Source organism: Lithobates pipiens, unplaced genomic scaffold (assembly GCF_037356315.1).
Source record: "Lithobates pipiens isolate NorthernLeopardFrog02 unplaced genomic scaffold, aLitPip1_a1.2 Scaffold_3, whole genome shotgun sequence".
Taxonomy (NCBI): domain Eukaryota; kingdom Metazoa; phylum Chordata; class Amphibia; order Anura; family Ranidae; genus Lithobates; species Lithobates pipiens.
Genome location: NW_027507790.1, coordinates 148,220,801 through 148,243,283, shown reverse-complemented (window position 1 = coordinate 148,243,283; position 22,483 = coordinate 148,220,801). Strand labels below are relative to the sequence as shown.

At 45.1% G+C, this 22,483-nt stretch overlaps 1 protein-coding gene across 1 annotated transcript in view; it reads left to right on the top strand.

Moving 5' to 3' along the window:
• The window catches only part of FAM81B (family with sequence similarity 81 member B), a 116,308-nt gene that overhangs the window by 18,880 nt on the left and 74,945 nt on the right, over positions 1-22,483 (top strand). Inside the window, exon 5 of the mRNA XM_077462381.1 lies at positions 17,226-17,355. Coding sequence (XP_077318507.1) covers positions 17,226-17,355 — 130 coding nt within the window. The remainder of the gene's footprint in view (positions 1-17,225; positions 17,356-22,483) is intronic.

Sequence of the window (22,483 nt, the reverse complement as noted above, 5' to 3'; positions counted from 1 at the left end):
TGGTGTGTCTGCTGTAGGGACAGTCAGTTTAGTCATTAGCTGTTACTATCAGGTCCACAAAAGTGCTATTCCAGTTATTGTTCCAGTAGCCTCTGTTTTGTCAGTTTATATAGGGACAGGCAGGAAGCAGTGTGTGAGGCAGTGAGGGTCAGTGTAATCAGTAGCTGTTACTATATTAGGTCCACAAAGGTTCTTTTCAGGACTGGTATCAGTGGTATGGTAATAGGCTTGTACACGTATAATATTCTTTCTTCCAAATATAGAAAGAATATTATACTTGACTGCTGCCCTTCTGCTCCAGTCTGCTAATCATTCACAACCTACTTGTTCCACAAAGCTCCTTATAAGGACTGGTAATAACCTGGTGTAGGCTGCTATAGTACATAGGGTTGAGTGAGTTACAGTCTGCCATTCTATAAGGACTGATATAGGTCCACAATACATAGGGTTGAGGTGCACTACTGCTGACCGCTGCCCTATACTGCAGCAGTCCTTCATCGGTATAGGGACTGACGTACAGTCTGCTAATTACTCACACACAACCTACTTGTTCCACAAAGGTCCTTATAAGGACTGGTAACTTGGTCTGTCTAGGGTGCTACAGTACATAGGGTTGAGTGAGGTACAGTCTGCCATTCTATAAGGACTGATATAGGTCCACAATACATAGGGTTGAGGTGCACTACTGCTGACCGCTGCCCTATACTGCAGCAGTCCTTCATCGGTATAGGGACTGACGTACAGTCTGCTAATCACTCACACACAACCTACTTGTTCCACAAAGGTCCTTATAAGGACTGGTAACTTGGTCTGTCTAGGGTGCTACAGTACATAGGGTTGAGTGAGGTACAGTCTGCCATTCTATAAGGACTGGTATAGGTCCACAATACATAGGGTTAAGGTGCACTACTGCTGACCGCTGCCCTATACTGCAGCAGTCCTTCATCGGTATAGGGACTGACGTACAGTCTGCTAATCACTCACACACAACCTACTTGTTCCACAAAGGTCCTTATAAGGACTGGTAAGGTATAGGGTACTACAGTACATAGGGTTGAGTGAGGTAAAGTCTGCCATTCTATAAGGACTGGTATAGGTCCACAATACATAGGGTTGAGATGCACTACTGCTGACCGCTGCCCTATACTGCAGCAGTCCTTCATCGGTATAGGGACTGAGAGTTTTGTCACAGGGTCATTTAAAAAATGACAGGCAGAGGAAGAGGCAGGCCCTTCCGCAGGGGTGGTAGGGGTAGGGCAGGAGCAACAGGCTTGAGCCAAAGTGGGAAGTTGCAGAAGGTGCGTTCAATTACTTTAAAGGACGCACCAGACTTGGTTGAGTGGCTCACTCAGCCTTACTCTTCTGCACCCTCCTCATCCTCTCGTGCTGCACCCTCTTCTTCACTCTCTGCTATGTGCACCCCCAAAGACACTACCACCAACAACACCACCACCACATACCTTCCGCTTGAGTCACAGGAATTATTTTCCGATCCATATCAAGACATTTCTGATGCGCAGCCACTCTTGGTATTGGATCAGGAAGAGGAGGTAGTAACAACCGCTACTCAGCAGTCTGACGACAGTACCCAGATCAGCCCAAGGAGGAGGTTGGTCCCCGGTGTTGCTGCCTACTTCGAGATCTCTACTTAAAGCGGTGGAGAAGGTGACGTCGACGATGACGTGTCTAGTGATGTCACGTGGGTTCCCACAAGAGAGGAAGAGGAGGGGAGTTCAGAGGGAGATATGGACCAGCAGATAGGGAGGAGAAGCAGGAATAACTTACATTGCACAGGAGGGACAAAGCAGACTGCAAATGTATCAGGAGCGAGTCATCGACCATGTACGGTCACATCTGGCGCTCCCAGGACACCGGCACATGGCTCCGCAGTGTGGGCTTTTTTTAACGTGTCCGCTGCTGACAATAGCGTTGCCATCTGCAATCTTTGCAGTCAACGCATTAGTCGCGGTAAGCCCAACACTCACCTAGGGACGACCGCCTTAAGAAGGCACATGAGCAGCCATCACCGAGCCGAGTGGGAGCAACGGAACACACAAAGCCACACTCCAGGCTCTCACCGTCCAGCCTCGTCTTCTACTTCTCCTTCTCCTCTCTCCTCACAATTGTCCTCCACTCCACCTTCCATCACGCCAAGCTCACGTTTTTCTGCAAAAAGGCAGGCTTCCATGGGCCTAATGTTCGAGCGTAAAAAAAAATGATGACGCCGGATAACCCTCTTGCCCAACGGTTGACGGCTGGCTTGTCAGAACTGATAGCCCACCAACTACTGCCATATAAACTGGTGGACTCGGAGGCCTTTTGCAAATTCGTGGCCATTGGAACACCACAATGGAAGGTCCCAAAGAAATTTCTCAGAGAAGGGCATCCCAGAGCTATATGGCCATGTTCAGCGGCAAGTGAATGTATTTCTGGCACACAGTGTCGGTGCCAAGATACATCTGACCACAGACACGTGGTCTAGCAAACACGGGCAGGGAAGGTATATCACTTTTACTGCCCACTGGGTGAACCTTCTGACGGCCGTCAAGCATGTAACCCGTGGCACCCGTGTAGATTTGGTTTTACCGCCACGGATTGCATGCAGGCCTGACTCTTCTTCTCCTCCTCCTCTACTCCATCCTCCTCCCTCTCCTCCTCGGCTGACTCCTCCTTTTCCGCTGCTAGCGTCTCTTCCGCTGCGCCGCCCAAGCTCCCCAGAACCTATTTTACATGCCAGGTGAGACGTTGCCATGCCGTGCTGCGTCTGTTGTGCCTGGAAGCCAAGAGCCACACTGGCCCGGCACTCCTTTCAGCTTTGCGTTCACAGGCAGATCAGTGGCTAACACCGCTCAATTTGACAGTTGGTAAAGTGGTGTGTGACAATGGTGCCAATCTGCTTAGCGCATTGAAACAGGACAAAATCACGCACATGCCATGCATGGCACACGTCTTAAACTTGGTCGTGCAGCGATTCCTTGTCAAATACCCTGGGGTCCAGGACATCTTGCGGCAGGCAAGGAAAATCTCGGCCCATTTCAGAAGATCTTACACGGCCATGGCTCGCCTTGCTGACATGCAGCGGCGACACAATCTGCCGGTCAGACGTCTTATTTGCGATTGCCCGACGCGATGGAACTCAACCTTCTATATGCTTGATAGGCTGCTCCAGCAGAAACATGCAGTTAACGTCTACCTGTATGAACTCTGCGGCAGAACAGGTTCTGGGGAGCTGGGGGTTTTTTCACCGCGCCAGTGGCTGCCCATGCGCGACGCATGCAGACTTCTGCGCCCATTTGAGGAGATCACCAAACTGGTCAGTCGCAGCCATGGCGCCATCAGTGACATGGTACCTTATGCCTTCTTTATGGAGCGTGCATTGCGTCGTGTCATTGATCAAGCTGTGGAGGAGCAGGAGCGGGAAGATGAGGAAGTCGCAATGCTGGATGAATTCCCAGGGGGGGCTACTCTATCTGAGACAAGTCAACAACAGGAGTCTGAAGAGGAGTCAGAGGAGGATGGGCGGATGAGGAGGAGCAAGAAGAGCATGCTTTAAACCTTTCTGAGATCCCTGTTGTTGTGCGGGATGGGGAGAGGGGAATGAAGAGGACGACATTATTCTGGATGATGAGCAGGAGCCAGGCCACCACACCGCTTCCACTTTAGTGCAAATAGGGGCCTTCATGCTCCAGTGTTTTAATAGGGACCCCCGTATAAAAAGCATAAGGGTCAAGGACCAGTACTGGGTGGCAATGTACTTAGACCCCCGGTAGAAACACAAAATGGCGGAAATGTTACCGCCATCACAGAGGGCTGGCAGAATGGAGCACTTCCAGGCCTTGCTTCGAGAAATGCTGCATTCTGCCTTTGCGTGCGCTGGCAGAGGAGCAATTCCCACTCCCAGAGAAGGAGTTGCGGGTACCAATCCAACAGCGCCTGCAAGAAGAGACCGGTTTGAAGATGTGTTGGTGACTTCGGATATGAGGTCATTCTTTCAGCCGACCCATCGACAGGTGTCATCCGGATCCAGCATCAGGGAACGCCTAGACCGACAGGTGTCCGACTACATCGGGTTAACGGCCGATGTGGACGCTCTGAGGAGTGATGAACCCCTGGACTACTGGGTGGGCAGGATTGACCTCTGGCCAGAGCTTGCCCAATTTGCAATCGAACTGTTGGCTTGCCCCTCATCCAGTGTCCTGTCCGAAAGGACGTTCAGCGCAGCAGGGGGGGATCGTGACCGATAAGCGTACTCGCCTAGCTCGCGACAGTGTTAACTACCTCACATTTCTAAAAATGAATGAGGCATGGATCTCGGAGGAATTCAACACATGTGACCAGTAGACCATGTATATGTCTATAAACTATTTTTTAAATCAAGCACAGAGACCTTCTTTCTTCATTTGGCTCACGTCCTTGTCCAAAAAAAGCACACCGTACTATATGCCCGTACCCTCCTCTTTGAAGAGGTTGAGCGGTTTCATATTTCTACTGGGGCTGCTTATTATGAGGGGCTCCCACCATCCCTGTGCTGTGCTGACATCCTCCTGGGGCTGTACCTCTGCTGTGCATATTATGAGGAGCTCCCACCATCCCTGTGCTGCGCTGACTTCCTCCTGGGGCTGCTTATTATGAGGGGCTCCCACCATCCCTGTGCTAAGCTGACATCCTCCTGGGGCTGCTTATTATGAGGGGCTCCCACCATCCCTGTGCTATGCTGACATCCTCCTGGGGCTGCTTATTATGAGGGGCTCCCACCATCCCTGTGCTATGCTCATTATGAGGGGCTCCCACCATCCCTGTGCTATGCTCATTATGAGGGGCTTCCACCATCCCTGTGCTATGCTGACTTCCTCCTGGGGCTGCTTACAGTGCAGGTGTCAGTGCTGTATATCACGGTGCTGATGTCAGTACTCTCTATCACGGTGCTGCTGTCAGTGCTGTATATCACGGTGCTGGTGTTAGTGCTTTATGTCACGCTGCTGATGTCAGTGCTCTCTATCACGGTGCTGTTGTCAGATGACTCTATCACGGTGCAGGTGTCATTGCTGTATGTCACGCTGCTGATGTCAGTGCTCTCTATCACGGTGCTGCTGTCAGTGCTGTATTTCACGGTGCTGGTGTTAGTGCTTTATGTCACGCTGCTGATGTCAGTGCTCTCTATCACGGTGCTGTTGTCAGATGACTCTATCACGGTGCAGGTGTCATTGCTGTATGTCACGCTGCTGATGTCAGTGCTCTCTATCACGATGCTGCTGTCAGATGACTCTATCACGGTGCAGGTGTCATTGCTGTATGTCACGCTGCTGGTGATCATCTCCTGCACCCTCTTCTTTGCCTACCCTGGTCCCTGACCTTCCCTCTCCTCCATTGCTTTCATGCGCTCCACAGTCCTGAATTGTCACAACAATTTCCCATATAAAAAAAGAATGCTTGTAGTTGTCGATCCCAGATTCACCTCATACATGTGTTATGTCATTGGCCATGTGGTGGGACTATGTTTGCACAGCTATTAATTATTTTGTGGCTGCAAATTTGACCTGTAGGTTTGCGAATTTCGCCTCCCATTGAAGTCAATGGGGCTCGCCGCGATCGTCCCGGTTTACGAACTATCGGCCGCGTTCGCGGTCCGCGAAACGTCCCGTCGGAAGTTCGTCCATCACTAGTCCCGACGTACGTGTTTGACGTCACCTCGTTCAGAACGATCGGAAATTCTGACAACTTTGTGCGACCGTTTGTATGCAAGACAAGTTTGGGCCAAAATCCATCAGAAAAATCTGACGGGTTTTGTGGTCAGAATGTCCGACCGTGTGTATGGGGCATTATTCTTATGTTTTCAGCCTTCAAAGAGAACAAAATTGTACATAATTCCATAAAGAAAGGGGGGATGATAGTTCTATAAAGTCGGCACTCTGTATTGTAACACAACAGAATTATATTGTACATTTTTTAACTGCTCTGTTTTACAACGGTTTGACTTACTATGGTGTTTCTACATACTATGGGTATAGAAAATAATTACTCCCTTTAAAATAATCATATTTTGCTGCTTTGCAGCCTGAAATGAAGAATGACACCGTTTTTGTTTTAGCCCGCTGTAACTTATAACATTCAAGTGAAAGATATAACACTAACATATCAGAAATAAAAAATAAAAATAAAAATAAAAAAACAGCATCTCTGAATTGGAAAAAGGATCACCCCTTCTAGAAGATGACTCAATCAGGTGTAGCTAATCACATTCCATTTGACTTTCAACTGTGATATGGTATTGCAACTGAAGCAAACAATCAACTATGGGTGGCAAGGCACTGTCAAAAAGATCTCTGGGATAAAGTTGTAGACAGGCACAAATCAGATGGATACAAAAAATGTCAAAAGCTTTATCAATGCCTAGAAAGACAGTGAAGTCTATCTGAAAGAAGACCCTCCCTGGATCAGGACATTGCTCCAAACTGGATGAAAGAGTCAGGAGGAAACTGGTCATAGAGGCTACTAAGAGGCCTACAGAAACTCTGAAGCAGTTGCAGGAATTTAAGACAGAGAGTGTTCCTTGTGTTCATGTGACAAAAATGGCACAAATTCTCCACAAATGTGTCTTGTATGGGAGGGCTGCAAGAAAAAAGGTACTCTCAAGAAAGGTCACGTGCAGTCATGACTGAGCTTTGCCAAAACGCACTTTAAAGATTCTGAGGTCACATGGAAAAAATGTGTTATGGTCAGATGAGACTAAAATGTAATTATTTGACCTCAACACCAAACCGTATGTCTGGCAGAAATCCAATACAGCTCACCAACCAAATAACATAATTTCTACAGTACAGCATGGAGGTGGTAATATCCTTTTATAGGAGTGTTTCTCTGCAGCAGGAACTGGAGCACTTGTCAGGATAGAAGGAAAAATAGTTGGGGCAAAATACTGTCAAATTCTTGGGGAAAATCTGCTGCCCTCTGCCAGAAAGTTGTCACTGAGAAGAAGGTTTACCTTCCAACATGACAATGACCCATAGCACGCAGCACAAAATGACCACACAGTGGTTGAAGGTAGTGGTCTAGTCTAGGGCTGAAACGATTAATCGATAAAATCGATAATAATCAATAATGAAAATCGTTGTCAACGATTTTCATTATTGATTAGTTGGTCTGCTAACGGCACACACCATCTTCCCTGCCTTTCAGTTCCGCGTCCGTCTGAGTGTTACAATCCCCTGCGTAAAAAGCCGGCGCCACTGTATACCTCTCATAGCAGCTCTCATGTGACCAGGCACGTCTCTCTCCTTCTCTCTCTGCTGATGTCAGCGTGGTATTCTCAGCCCCGCTCGCTTTGCTGCCTTGAGGGAGAAGAGAGAGAGAGTAGAGGAGAGAAGCAGCCGGTGACCGGCCATGTGAGCACCGAGCTGCAATAAAGTAGCAGCTAGCTTTTAAAATATAGTGAACTTTGCACAGCATTCATCTTGGTATTTATGGGAGGACAAGTGCCCCATCACTGGTGTTCTGGGGGGGGGGTGCCCCATCATTGCCCTATCATTGCTGTTCCTTGGGGGAGGGAATTGTGCCCCATCATTGGTGTTCCTTGGGGGGGGGGAATAGTGCCTCATCATTGGTGTTCCTGAGGGGGGATAGTGCCCCATCATTGGTGTTGGGGGGGGAATAGTTCCTCATCATTGGTGTTCCTGGGCGGGCATAGTGCCCCATCATTGGTGTTCCTGGGGGGATAGTGCCCCATCATTGGTGTTCCTGGGGAGGAATAGTGCCCCATCATTGGTGTTCCTGGGGGGGTAGTGCCCCATCATTGGTGTTTCTGGGGGGTAGTGCCCCATCATTGGTGTTCCTGGGGGGGGGTAGTGCCCCATCATTGGTGTTCCTGGGGGGGGGATAGTGCCCCATCATTGGTGTTCCTGGGGAGGAATAGTGCCCCATCATTGGTGTTCCTGGGGGGGGGAATAGTGCCCCATCATTGGTGTTGCTGGGGGAGTGCCCCATCATTGCTGTTCCTTGAGAGGGAATAGTGCCCCATCATTGCTGTTCCCTGGGAGGGAATAGTGCCCCATCATTGCTGTTCCTTAGGGGGGATAGTGCCCCATCATTGATGTTCCGGGGGGAATAGTGTTCCATCATTGGTGTTCCTGGGGGGGAATAGTGCCCCATCATTGGTGTTGCTGAGGGGGGGAATAATGCCCCATCATTGGTGTTCCTGGGGGGGGATAGTGCCCAATCATTGCTGTTCCTGGGGGGGAATAGTGCCCCATGATTGGTGTTCCTGGGGGGGGGGAATATTACCCCATCATTGGTGTTCCTGGGGGCGGAATAGTGCCCCATCATTGGTGTTCCTGGTGGGAATAGTGCCCCATAATTGGTGTTCCTGTGGGGAATAGTGCCCCATCATTGGTGTTCCTGGGGGGGGGGAATAGTGCCCCATCATTGGTGTTCCTGAGGGGGGGAATAGTGCCCCATTATTGGTGTTCCGGGGGGGAATAGTGCCCAATCATTGCTGTATCGGGGGGGGTGGGAATAGTGCCCCATCATTGGTGTTACTGGGGGGGAATATTGCCCCACCATTGGTGTTCCTGGGGGGGGGGGGGATAGTGCCCCATCATTGGTGTTTCTGGTGGGAATAGTGCCCCATAATTGGTGTTCCTGTGGGGAATAGTGCCCCATCATTGGTGTTCCTGGGGGGGGAATAGTGCCCCATCATTGGTGTTCCTGGGGGGAATAGTGCCCCATTATTGGTGTTCCGGGGGGGAATAGTGCCCAATCATTGCTGTTCCGGGGGGGGGGGATAGTGCCCCATCATTGGTGTTACTGGGGGGGAATATTGCCTCATCATTGGTGTTCCTGGGGGGGGGATAGTGCCCCATCATTGGTGTTTCTGGGGGGGGGGGATAGTGCCCCATCATTGGTGTCAGTTTGAGGAATTCACAGACCTCTCCCACCCACACTCTGGTCCGGAGCCACCACTTCTCCTTCCCACAGTCCAGTCTGGTTCCTCCAGCCCGCTTTGGTCCGCTCCCTTGCCCCAGCCCACTCCCCCCTTTTTGGGTCTGGTTCTTTGTCCAACTAAACTCCCTTTCTGGTCCGGTTCCTCTCCCACATGCCTCTCTTCCAAACTCCCACCCAACTTCTAACGCTTGATCTCCAAACTAGCTAACTCCCTCCCACCCTCTAGTACGGTCCTCTCTCCCATTCAGGGCCAGCCTCCTCACTGCATTGTCAGTAATGAATGAGGAATTTATGTTAATAGTTATGTTGTGATGCAGTTTGAGTTTAACACTCCGTTTTGCCATTATTATTTTAAATAAACAAAATTTTTTATGATTTTATCTGATTAATCGATTAATCAAAAAAAAATAATCGACCGATTAATCGATTATGAAAATAATCATTAGTTGCAGCCCTAGTCTAGTCAGAGCCCAATCTTAAACCCCATTGAAAATTTGTGGAATGACTTAAAGACTGCAGTCCACAAACGGTCACCATCAAATTTAACTGAATTTGAGCAGTTCTGCAAAGAGTGGGCAAATATTGCAAAGTCTAGATGTGAAAAGTTAAAGTGATTGTAAAGTCTTGTTTAAAAAAAAAAGATAACAAATATGTTTCACTTACCTGCTCTGTGCAGTGGTTTTGCACAGGGCAGCCTAGATCCTCCTCTTCTCGTGTCCCTCTTTGCTGCTCCTGGCCCCTCCCTCCTGTTGAGTGCCCCCACAGCAATCAGCTTACTGTGAGGGCACCCGAGCTGCAGCTCCGTGTGTCCATTAAGACACAGCGCTGCCATTGAACCCCATCCCTCTCTCTCCTGATTGGCTAACTGACTTTGATTGACAGCCAATGGCACCGCTGTTGTGTCTCAGCCAATCAGGAGAGGAATCCCGGGTGGCTCAGGTAAGTATTATGCCGCGTACACACGACCAGACTTATGTCCGACAGACTTTCGAAGGAGTTCTGCTGGAGTTCTGACAGAGTTCTGACGGACTTTCCGAATGAGCGGACTTGGCCACACACAATCACACTAAACTCCGACGGATTCGAACGTGATGACGTACGACTGGACTCGAATAAGGAAGTTCATAGCCAGTAGCCAATAGCTGCCCTAGCGTCGGTTTCAGTCCGTCAGACTAGCACACACACGAGCGGATTTCTGGGTCTGGCGGAGTTCTGGCGGAAAAATTCGAAGCATGTTCCATTTCTAAAGTCTGTCAGACTTTTGCGAATCAAAAGTCCGTTGCAGCCCACACACGATCGAATAGTCTGCCGGAATCATTCCGTCAGACTTTGGATGTTGAAAAGTCCGGTCGTGTGTACGGGGCTTTAGAGGGTGCTGGGGAGGCTGCTACACACAGAAAACTTTTTATCTTAATGCATAGAATACATCAAGATAAAAAAAAACCTTCTGCTCTTACAACTCTTTGAAAAAGACATATCCCAACGGACTAAAGGCTGTAATTAAAGCAAAAAGCGTTTCAACAAAAACTGACACAAGGGGGTGATCCTTTTTCCAATCCAGTGATTCTATTTTTGATTTTTTTTTTTCCTGACATGCTGGACTTTTACTTGGATGTTATAAGTTGCACTTATGCAGCAATGTAGTAAAGCAACAGTAAATACAGCTGGATAAAACAAAAACCGTGTCTGTCTTCATTTCAGGCTGCAAAGCAACACAATGTGATAATTTTAAAGGGTGGTGATTTTTTTGTATAGACACTGTAACTTGAAAACCCAGATTATACATAACAAATGCATTTAATAATTTCTAAGGCGGTTCGAATCTTTGAGTTTCAAATCATCTATTGGCAGGCTGAATGTACCGATCAATCAATCAACTTGGGTACAACAAGCCTGCTGGATTTTACATACGATTATCGCTAGCGGCTGGCATAGCCGCTAGCATTAATCATTGTCTTCTCCCGGCGGGGAGAGCTTCCCCTGCCAGGAGAATACAATGGCCCAACAGGAAGGATGGCCTGTGGTTGCAGGAAAGAAATTCGCTCCATGTTTGGCCTGCATAACCATTAAATTACAACATTACTTTTGATGTTTACAATCAAATGTGTCATACCTTTTCTGGATTTTTTTTTTTTTTATGACCCTCTAAATTAAATCCTATTTCTGGATTATAGTCTCTCTACTAACAGACCTTCCAGGAGTCTCAAGAAAGCCAGCGTTTCCATTTGCTTCTGCCAGTCAATTTAACCATCATTAAGGCCCCTTTCACACTGGGGTGTTTTTCGCTAAAAATAGCGCCTGTATAGCGCCTGAAAAAAATCTGGCCCTTTTCACTCCAGCGTGAAAGCCGGAGGGCTTTCACACTGGAGCGGTGCGCTAGCAGGACGGTGAAAAAAGTCCTGCTAGCTGCATCTTTGGAGCGGTGAAGGAGCGGTGTATTCACCGCTCCTAAACCGCTCCTACCCATTGAAATCAATGGGGCAGCGTGGCTGTACCAGCGGCGTTTTGTGGGCGGCTTTAACCCTTTTTCGGCCGCTAGCGGGGGTTAAAACCGCCCTGCTAGCGGCCGCATACCACCGCTAAAACTACGGTAAAGCTGTGCTAAAAATAGCGCTGCTTTACCGCAGACGGCGCTCCTGCCCCAGTGTGAAAGGGGCCTAAGGGAACAGGCTTGTTGATGGTTTGCTACACTCGTTGACGATCTCTGACCTCCGCAGAATCGTCCATGTGTCTTTCTTTTTCTTTTTAATTTGGAAAGTGTTTTTTTCACCAAGCTAACAATAAAAGATGCAAAACATAGAAATAATAAAACAAAAATGGTACACATCATGCAAAGGTGGTCTGTGGACCATTACCTGCTAAATGAAATAAGGAGAACATAGGGGGTCGTTTACTAAAGGAGAATTCACTTTGCACTGCAAGTGCACTTGGAATTGCAGTCACTGTAGATCTGAGGGGGACATGTAAGGAAAATAAAAAACAGCATTTTAGCACATGATTGGATGATAAAATCAGCAGAGCTTCCACTCATTTCAGGTCTACCCCTTAGATTTACAGTGACTGCACTTCCAAGAGCACTTGTAGTGCAAAGTGGATTACCTTTTGTAAATAACCCCCATAGTCTTGTCTGTTTCAGGGTGGGGGATATCCCAAGTATGTAATGTTTGGGGTTTAAAGAAATGGGGGGCCATAGTATCAAGAAGAAATTGCACCAGTTGTTTCCAGTATCCCCAAATTATTAGGCAAGTCCACAATAAATGAAAGAAGGTGCCTGGGGCCGTGGAATATATGGTGCACAGGGGCCTATGGGTGGGTTGGAACCTAGAGATGTGAACTCGTCTGAGGCCGCGTACACACGCGGGGACTGTTCGCCCAACTTTGTCCGTCAAACAGTTTCGGCAAACAGTCCGCTCAAAATTAGCATGGACGGACATGGCCACACACGACGAACGAACAGTTTGCTGAAACCGTGCGCGATGACGTGAACGGCACGTACGACGGGACGAAAAATACGACGTCCTATACACTGCATTATAACTTTCGGCGTGTAAATCCTTTCTGAGCATGCGCGGAACTTAGTTTGACGAACAAGCCTACACACGAGGGGACTGTTCGCTGAAACAAAGTTTCAGCGGACAGTTTTTCGGAATTTCCGAAAAACCTTGTTCAGCGGACTGTTCGCTGAAACTGTCCGCTGAAAGCCCACACACGAGCGGACTGTTTGCCGAAACACTGTTCAGCGGACAAAGTTGGGCGAACAGTCCCCGCGTGTGTACGCGGCCTTACAGTTTTTTGTTTTTTTTAATAGTCTGTACGTAAAAGGTGCTTTTGGTTTCTCTAAAACAGAGTCAAGTAGGAATCTGTAGTAAAGTCGGCTAAAGTCTATTTGATATATGTAGTAGGCTTTGTATGTTTTTATAAATATAGTTTCACTTTAAATACAAAATCAATATTACATTTGAAACATTTAGAAAGGAAGTTGAATATCTAATGAGTAAAAATGCTGATCTGTTATTTCATGGTAAGCTAAATGATGGGGAAGACAGAGAAATTGCTGACACACTGAAATGCCTTCATTTGATAAAGAGGGAATTTAATAAGCAGGCCAGCTTATTTATTAGTGTCAGAAAGGACATTTGTTAACAAGTGCTGCCAGTACCTGAAGAAATGCCCATTATTGTAATTTTACAATTAAATCTAGGAAAAGATGTCGGGCCTAACACTGAGTGACACACAGCCATTCAGATATCTTTAACTGATCTGTAGCTTTATAAAGGTCAAAATATGCATAATATCAAGACTGTTTATTTCCATATATTTCCCATTCATATTTTATAATGAAAAGTAAAAAAGTGCAGGATAGGATAGGATTTTTCTTCTGTACCTGGATGCATTTCTAAATTAGATGCTGCTATCCTCATCGTCTGAGTGATCTAGAGGAAACTTCCAAAAATGTTAAAAAATTGTGGCATAGATCTTCAGGTGATAGCCAGGCAGTTTATTAAACAAAAAGGTTCTAATTCTTCAGTGCTAATTATTTCAGTGTAATAACCAACAACAATTAATCCTAATTCATCTGGTCCTTCTCTGAAGTCAGCAGAGTTCATTTTAATTGGCTGCTATTGAAGTCAGTGTGTCAGCATAACAAGGCGCTCCCATCTTCACCAGTCTTCCTTCCGGGTTTGGCGATTCCCGCTGTGTGACAGGCCAGAGTCGCGATGATGTCATTTCAACGCCTGCGCATGGGAGTCGCATTTTACAGCACAGGGCTCTGAAGGAACAGCCTAGGTGCGGTCATGTGCACTGCTCTATACAAATCTATAGTCCCTAATCCATCTCAACCGTGAGCAAGAGAATAAAAGGAGTTTGGAGCTTTGGAGCAGACAGAGAGCAATAGAAGGTCCTTTTTTGAGTTAAGAATACATACCAGATTTCAGTACCACTAGTGGTAACCCCGATCCAGACTCGGGATCGCATTGCAGGATACAGGGAGAGTTACTTACCTTGTCCCCTGGATCCAGCAATGTCCTCCCCGCTGTGTGGGCGAACTCCTCTGCTCAATTCACACAGTGCCTGAGTGCTGCTGAGCTCCGTTCCCTGCAACGTTACGGCGCACGGGAGCGGAGATCGGCGCCAAATTCAAAAAAGTAAAAATCCAAAACACATACTGTAATCTTACAGATTACAGTACTGTATAAAAAAATACACACCTCTTTGTCCCTAGTGGTGTGTCCAGTGCCCTGCATGCACTTTTATATTATAAATACTGTTTTTTCTGCCTGGAATTTGGAGATTGTCCATAGCAACCAAAAAGTGTCCCTTTATGTCAAAAGTGATTTTAGACCAGCTAGAAAACAGCGATAATAAATTAGAATCACTTGCAGAAATGAGCGATAGCGATTTGTGGGCAAATTCGTCATCAAACATTAATTCTAATGACAGTGACAATTTTGCAACTCTGCAAATTTCAGTGTTTTTGGATTTGATTACATTATTGAATAATTTTTATTATTATTTTTTATAATTATTAATAGTTATTTATTATATTATAAACTTTATCATATCCGGGATGTCTACTAGACTCTAGTTTGGACAGATTTAAGTGAGTTATTCCTAAGAATTACAGGCCTACAATGTAAAACGCCAAATTTCCATGCAAAACATTGTACCGCTTTGAGCATCAAAAATCTGACATAATCATACTGCCAGGGAGGTTAAATGATACTTTTCTTTTCTACTTAATTATTGCTGGACAGAGGATTCCTGTGGCGAGAATCAGCAGATGCCTGTGGCTGGAACCAGTTTTAGTGGAAAGGCTGTACAAAACAATGACAGGCTGAAAGGAGCTGTGGCTATCTGCTGCTGTTCATTGCACATGTGTCAGTTACCTACAGTGACTTGCAAAAGTATTCACCCCCCCCCCTTGGCGTTTTTCATGTTTTGTTGCACAACCTGGAAATAACATGGATTGTCTGAGGATTTCCATCATTTAATTTACAGAACATGCCCACAACTTTGAAGATTTTTTTTTTTTATTGTGAAGCAAACAACAAATAGGACAAAATAACAGAAAAAGTAAATGTGCAGAACTATTCACCCCAAGTCAATACTTTGCAGAGCCACCTTTTGCAGCTATCACAGCTCCAAGTTGCTTTGGATAAGTCTCTATAAGCTTGCCACATCTTACCACTGGGATTTTTGCCCATTCCTTCTTGCAAAAGTGCTCCAGCTCCTTCAAGTTGGATGGTTTGCGTTTGTGAAAAGCAATCTTTAAGTCTGGCCACAGATTTTCTATTGGATTGAGGTCTGGGCTTTGACTAGGCCATTCCAAGACATTTACATGTTTCCCCTTAAACCACTCAAGTGTTGCTTTGGCAGTGTGTTTGGGGTCATTTTCCTGCTGGAAGGTGAAGTTCCGTCCTAGCCTCAAATCACACACAGAGTGGTACAGGTTTTGCTCAAGAATATCCCTGTATTTAGCACCATCCATCTTTCCCTCAACTCTGACCAGTTTCCCAGTCCCGACTGCTGAAAAACATCCCTACAGCTGTCACCACCATGTTTCATTGTGGGGATGGTGTCCTTTGGGTGATGTGATGTGTTGGGTTTGCGCCAGACATAGCATTTTCTTTGATGGCCAAAAAAGTTCAATTTTAATCTCATCAGACCAGAGCACCTTCCTCCATACATTTTGGGAGTCTCCCATGTGCCTTTTCACAAACTCAAAACGTGCCTTTTTGTTTTCTGCTGAAAGTAATGGTTTTCTTCTGGCCACTATGCCATAAAGCCCATCTCTATGGAGTGTACGGCTTATTGTCATTCTATGTACTCCAGTCTCAGCTGTGTAACTCTGCAGCTCCTCCAGGGTTACCTTAGGTCTCTGTGCTGCCTCTCTGATTAATACCCTCCTTGCCTGGTCCATGAGTTTTGGTGTGCGGCCATCTCTTGGTTTGCTGTTTTGCCATGTTCTTTGCATTTGGTTATGATAGATTTGATGGTGGTCCTAGGGATCATCAAAGATTTGGATTTTTTTTATAACCTAACCCTGACTTGTACTTCTCAACAATATTGTCCTTACTTGTTTGGAGGGTTCCTTGGTCTTCATGGCAGTGTTTGTTTAGTGGTGCCTCTTGCTTAGGTGTTTCAGCCTCTAGGGCCTTTAAAAAAGGCGTGTATATGTAATTAAAGATCATGTGATACTTAGATTGCACACAGGTGGACATCATTTCACTAATTATGTGGCTTCTGAAGGTAATTGGTTGCAGCAGAGCTTTTTATGGGCTTCATAACAAAGGGGGATGAATACATATACGCACATGCCAATTATTAGTTTTTTATTTCTGAAATATAGTTTAATGTATATATTTTTCTAATTTTACTTCACCAACTTAGACTATTGTGTTCTGATCCATCACATATATTTCAGATAAAAAAAAAATGAACTAAAGGCTTTAATGTAACAAAATAGGTAAAAAGCCAAGAGAGGTGAATCATTCTGCAAGGCACTGTATGTCTGGGGACAGATGATCAACTCTGAATTGCATCCAGAACCAATCATCTGTACTTAAAGAGGAAGTAAACCCTGATGAGTTTACTTCGCATTTCATTCCCTGCAAAGGTAAAGCATAATGGACTGCTATGCATCACATAGTAGTCTATTATGTGTCACTTACCTGACACAGGAGGCAGCGAAGTCACCGCTGTCCCCTGTAGTCCGGCGCATCCATCTTCTCGGTGGGTCTCGCTGCTCCGCCGCTGTCAATCGGTGAAGATGGACAAGTGCACGGGAGCAGCCACGCGCGGCATATCGCTGTTGACAGCGGCACGCTCAGTGCACCTGCGCGCCGCTGTCTACGGCGCATGCGCCGTAGACAGCGGTGCCTGTCTTTCGCCAAATATCTCCTAAACAGTGTAGATTTAGGAGATATTTCTTGGACCTACAGGTAAGCCTTAATCTAGGCTTACCTGTAGGTCAAAGTGTGTTGTAATGGTTTACAACCACTTTAACTGCTCGATGTGTGGATACATGTGAACAGCAGCAGATAGCCATGGCTCCTGTCAGCCTGCCATTGTTTTGTACAGCCTTCCCATACGCAGATTTTCATGTACATCTGTGATTCCACCCATGGGGATCTGCTGTTCAGCCCTAGTCTCAGGTGTGAGTAAGCTATTATAATCATCCAATCTTTGTGGTCATTTAATTAGAAAAGGAAATCATTGTAGTCACAACTGATATTCGTAATTAATGTTCAATAAAACCTTCGTTTTTTGTGTTTTTGTTATTACAGGTGTGATGCCAGCATAGCAAAGTTATCCGGGGATCTATTAGCAACAAAACAGGAATTGCAGGCCCAGGAGAAGGAGAATCGCAGTAGCAGTGCAGCTGTGGTGGCACATGTGAAAGAGCTGGACCTAAAGGTTAGGATGCGATATTCTCTCCACAGGAAAGAGGAATGAGCATGGCCTTTTATGGTGACACATGAATATCATAACTGCTGGTTTTCCATGTCTTGCGATTGCTATCCGATTCAGAAGCACCAGGGCCTAGTGTAGGCTGGCCCCATAACAAGGGGTGAAAGGCTATACTTACCTGATCCTTCAATCCTCCAGAAAACAGAGCTCCCCGTGTCCAGTGATAGACTTTTCCTGCCATTCTCACGCCCAGAGCCAGTCTATGGGTGTGATGATGTCAGGAACAGTCCATGCACAAGACTGCTAGCATGGGGGGGGGGGGGGGGGGGCAGGAGCGGCAGGGACCGGTCTTGTGCTTGGGGGATTGGGTAAGATTAAGATTAGGTAAGTATATTAGGTTTAGGTAAGTATATCCGCTCTCCTCACCCCTAGACAGACACAAGCAGTTAACCCCATGGAGTGTGGGCACACACAGTGTGTGAAAAACATTTCCTGGAATTCTTTTTTAAATGAATGTTTCTCTATCACAATTCCAAAATTTTGACCGTTTTTGTGAGCCAGCACAGCCAGCTGGATATCATGCTGATTCATTGGCTGAACAGAAATAAATATGCAGATAAAGAGTTCACTTCACTGGTTGCATGCTTGGTGCTCAAACACAGAAATCTCATGATTAGGGCTCATTAACACCTGTGTCCGTCTGTCAGAAGTGATCCATGGCTGACAGGCACCCCTTTTTTCATTATGATAGCTTAACCACTTCAGCCCCGGAAGATTTTACCCCCTTCCTGACCAGAGCACTTTTTGCAGTTCGGCACTGCGTCGCTTTAACTGATAATTGCGCGGTTGTGCTACGTTGTACCCAAACAAAATTGACGTCCCTTTTTTCCCACAAATACAGTTTTCTTTTGGTGGTATTTGATCACCCCTGCGGTTTTTATTTTTTGTGCTATTACTAAAAAAAGAGCGACAATTTTGAAAAAAAAAAACAATATTTTTTACTTTTTGCTATAATAAATATCCCCAAAAATATATAAAAAAAACATTTTTTCCTCAGTTTAGGCCGATATGTATTCTTCTACATATGTTTGGTAAAAAAAATTGAAATAAGCGTATATTGATTGGTTTGAGCAAGTTATAGCGTCTACAAAATATGGCATTATTTTTGGCATTTTTATTATTATTTTTTTTTTACTAGTAATGGCGGCGATCTGCAATTTTTATTGGGACTGCGGCATTATGGCGGACACGTCCGACAATTTTGACAGATTTTTGGGACCATTGTCATTTTACAGCGATCAGTGCTATGAAAATTCATTGATTACTGTAAAAATTTCACCGGCAGTGAAGGGGTTAACCACTAGGGGCAATCAAGGGGTTAATGTGCTCCCTAGTGCATATTCTAACTGAAGGGGGGAGGGGACTGTGTAGGGGAAGCGCTAGATCGCTGTTCATACTCTGTATGAACAGATGATCTGTCACTTCTCCCCTCAGAGAACCGGAAACTGTGTTTACACACACAGAACCCCGTTCTCCGTGTGCCCCAAGCGATCACAGGAGCTCGGCGGTGATTGTGACCACCGAGCACTGACATCGGCTTCGTGGGCGTCATTTCGCCCAGCCGTGTCCTTCTGCTGCAGTAAAACTGTGGTGGATGGTCGGCAAATGCTTAACCCCCCTGGTGGTATGCCCAAGTCTGGCTCGGGGTGGAGATTTTGTACCAAAAGCTGTAACCCCTGAGCCAGACTCAGGACCGCATTGCTGAATGCAGGGAGACTTTACTTACCTTCTCCCCTGGATCCAGCGATGTCCCCTCACTGTACAAGCGAGCCATGCTCCGCTCGATCTTTCACGGAGCCGCGCACCGTTCCCTGCAAGCGTTGCAACGCACGGGGACGGAGAGCGGTGCCAAATTCAAAAAGTCACACACACTATACATACAGTATAATGTAATCTTACAGAATACATTGCTGTATGTAATTATTTCACATCCCCTTTGTCCCTAGTGGTTTCTCCAGTGCCCTGCATGCAGTTTTATATAATCAAAACTGTTCTTTATGCCTGGAAACTGGAGATTGTCCATAGCAACCAAAACCGTCCCTTTACATCAAAAATGATTTTAGACCAGCTAGAAAACAGCGATAATAAATTAGAATCACTCGCAGAATTGATCATATCGATTTGTGGGGAGATCCGTCATGAAATACTGAAAAGTAATGACAGTGACAATTCTGCAACTGAGCAAATTTCAGTGTTTTTGATTTGATTACATTATTGAATCATTTTTATTATTGTTTTATTATTTGGTACAATTATTTATAGTTATTTATTATATTATAATTTATGATTTCATTTTTCAAACTTGTCTGCTAGAATCTGGTTTGGACAGATTTAAGTGAGTTATTCCTAAGAATTACAGGTCTACAATATAAAACACCAAATTTTCATGCAAAATAATTGTACTGTTTTCAGCACCTAAAATCTGAAATAATCGTACCGCCAGGGAGGTTAAAGGATACGTAAACATTTTTTTTTAAAACAAACATGTCATACTTACCTCCTCTGCGCAGTTAGTTTTGCACAGAGTGGCCCCGCACCTCCTCTTCTGGGGTCCCTCAGCAGAGCTCCTGGCTCCTCCTGTTCCCAAGTGCCCTGTCGGAGAAGCACTCTCCCTCGGGGCAAGCATGCAGGCGCGCTCCCATGTCCTGCTGCTGTGTTCATTGAGACAAACAGCGGGACTCGGCTACGTCCCCTGGCTACCGCGTCATTGCATTTGATTGTCAGCAGTGGGAGCAAATGGCTGCGCTGCTATCAATCTATCCAATCGGGACCAAAGACACCAGTTGGAGAGGGTGTACTCAACCCTGGTGCAGTAAGGATCAGGCTCAGGTAAGTAAAAGGGGGCTCCGGGGGGCTGGTGCACTACAAGAGGTTTTTCACCTCAATGCATAGCATGCATTGAGGTAAAAAAAAAACACGAGGATTTAAAACCCCTTTAAACCTTAAACTCTTTTTTTTTTGTCTTTAAAGGAAACCTGTAATAAATCTGTAATACATTTTTAAGATCCACATTTTTTCTGTTATCAAATGCTCCTACATTGAAAACACCATAGACCACAAAAATAGACTTCAGATTAAATTTGTCACAAATCCATTAAAGACGTTTGAAGGGGTTAATGCAGTGCTGGCATGTACATTGGCACGGCTATACAGAGCCTGAATGATTGTTGAACCAGTTAGGTGTTCCAGTAAATTAGCCTTTTAGCGACTATGCTCCAGGAATGGGGAATAAAGATGAGGATGGCTCTATGCTGTATTATCAGGCTCTCCCAGCATATGCTGCCTGTTGTGACACTTCCCACAGACAGTGAGGGGGCTGAAGTTGGCATCATTTCTCCAAATGAGGAATGTCTTAAAGCTCCCATATTTCTTTTACGATTAGCAGATTTATCTGTTACATAGCAGAACCTGTGTGAGTCACTCTCAAGGTGATTAGCGTATCATTCACCCCAGTCTGAATGATTTGCTTGTGGTATCTGACTGTGTGCAAGCTGTAATAGATCACTTGACTTTAATCATGCAGTACCTAAGATTAGACCAAGTGGGAAAATATTTCCTATAAATTGGTTCAATTCTGTTTGCTGGTATAGCAAATTTTACTACTGTTAAAGTGATATTAAACCCGAAAGCAAACATTTAGTAAATTGCAGCTTACCATTTCTTAGATTTGATGGCTGCGTTCTTGTTTAGGCTTTCTTTCCCTTATTTCACTTTGTAATCTGGCCAGTAATGCCCCATACACACGATCGGAAATTCAGACGGAAAAAGTCCGATCGGATTATGTTGTCGGAAAATCCGATCGTGTGTGGGCTCTATCGGACTTTTTCTGTCGGAATTTCCGACGGAAAAAGTTTGAGAGCTGGATCTAAAATTTTCCGACAACAAAATCCGATCGGACTTTTTCCGCACAAAGTGCCACGCATGCTCAGAAAAAATTTGGAGACGAAAGCTATTGGCTTTTTTATTTTATTCAAAGCCACGTTTAGGTCACACAGAGTCGGTTGCAGCCTCCCCTAAAAATAAAAACTCCCAACCAGGAGTCTTTACAAGAGATTATTTAATGTACTGATGGGGTAGTTGGCGCTACCTGGTATATGGTCCTATATCTTATACCCTAGCTTATTCAATAGAAAACAGTGGAATTTGAAATTTTGTATATATACACAGGTATGTGTATATATATATATATATATATATATATATATATATATATATATATATATATATATATATATATATATGTATATGTATATGTATGTATATAAAATATACCATATATATATATATAATGCCAGTAAAATACTCTTTATATATATATACACATGGTATATTTTATATATATATATATATGGTATATATATATATATATATATATATATATATATATATATATATATAAAGAGTATTTTACTGGCAGTATGGGGGTACCTATATATGCATATACTGGGTCATATGATTTTATTTTTCATTTTTTTTCCCATATGACCCAGTATATGCATATATAGGTACCACCCCATATAATAGTGTATAGACAGTATAAGATTTATAGTCCCCGGATGGGCGGACAATCTGATACCCACAGTAGCCACAGTGTACCCACAGTAGGTTCAAGTGCAACCTCTTGGGAGTAAAAATAAAAATAAAATTCCGGTACGTTTTTGGAAATATAGAGATGTACATACATGTTATAAAATAGATCTTGGACCCCCATACTGCCAGTAAAATACTCTTTATATATATGGCCTCTACGTAGTCCTGTTGTACGTTTTGTACGTCACCTCGTTCCGGACGATCGGATTTTCCGACAACTTTGTGCGACCATGTGTATGCAAGACAAGTTTCGGCCAAAATCCATCGGAAAAAATCCAACGGATTTTGTGGTCGGAATGTCCGACCGCATGTATGGGGCATAAGTCTTTTAAAAGATCAAGCTCTCTTGCAGATGTAGAGTTGAGACAAACCATTTACAATAGCTCCCAACTGCCTCTGATTTGAAACAAAGTCCCTCTGTCCCTCTTTCCTCATTTGTTTTTCAAAAAGTTTTCCCAATGCTCAACCTTTCATCCAATTTCTA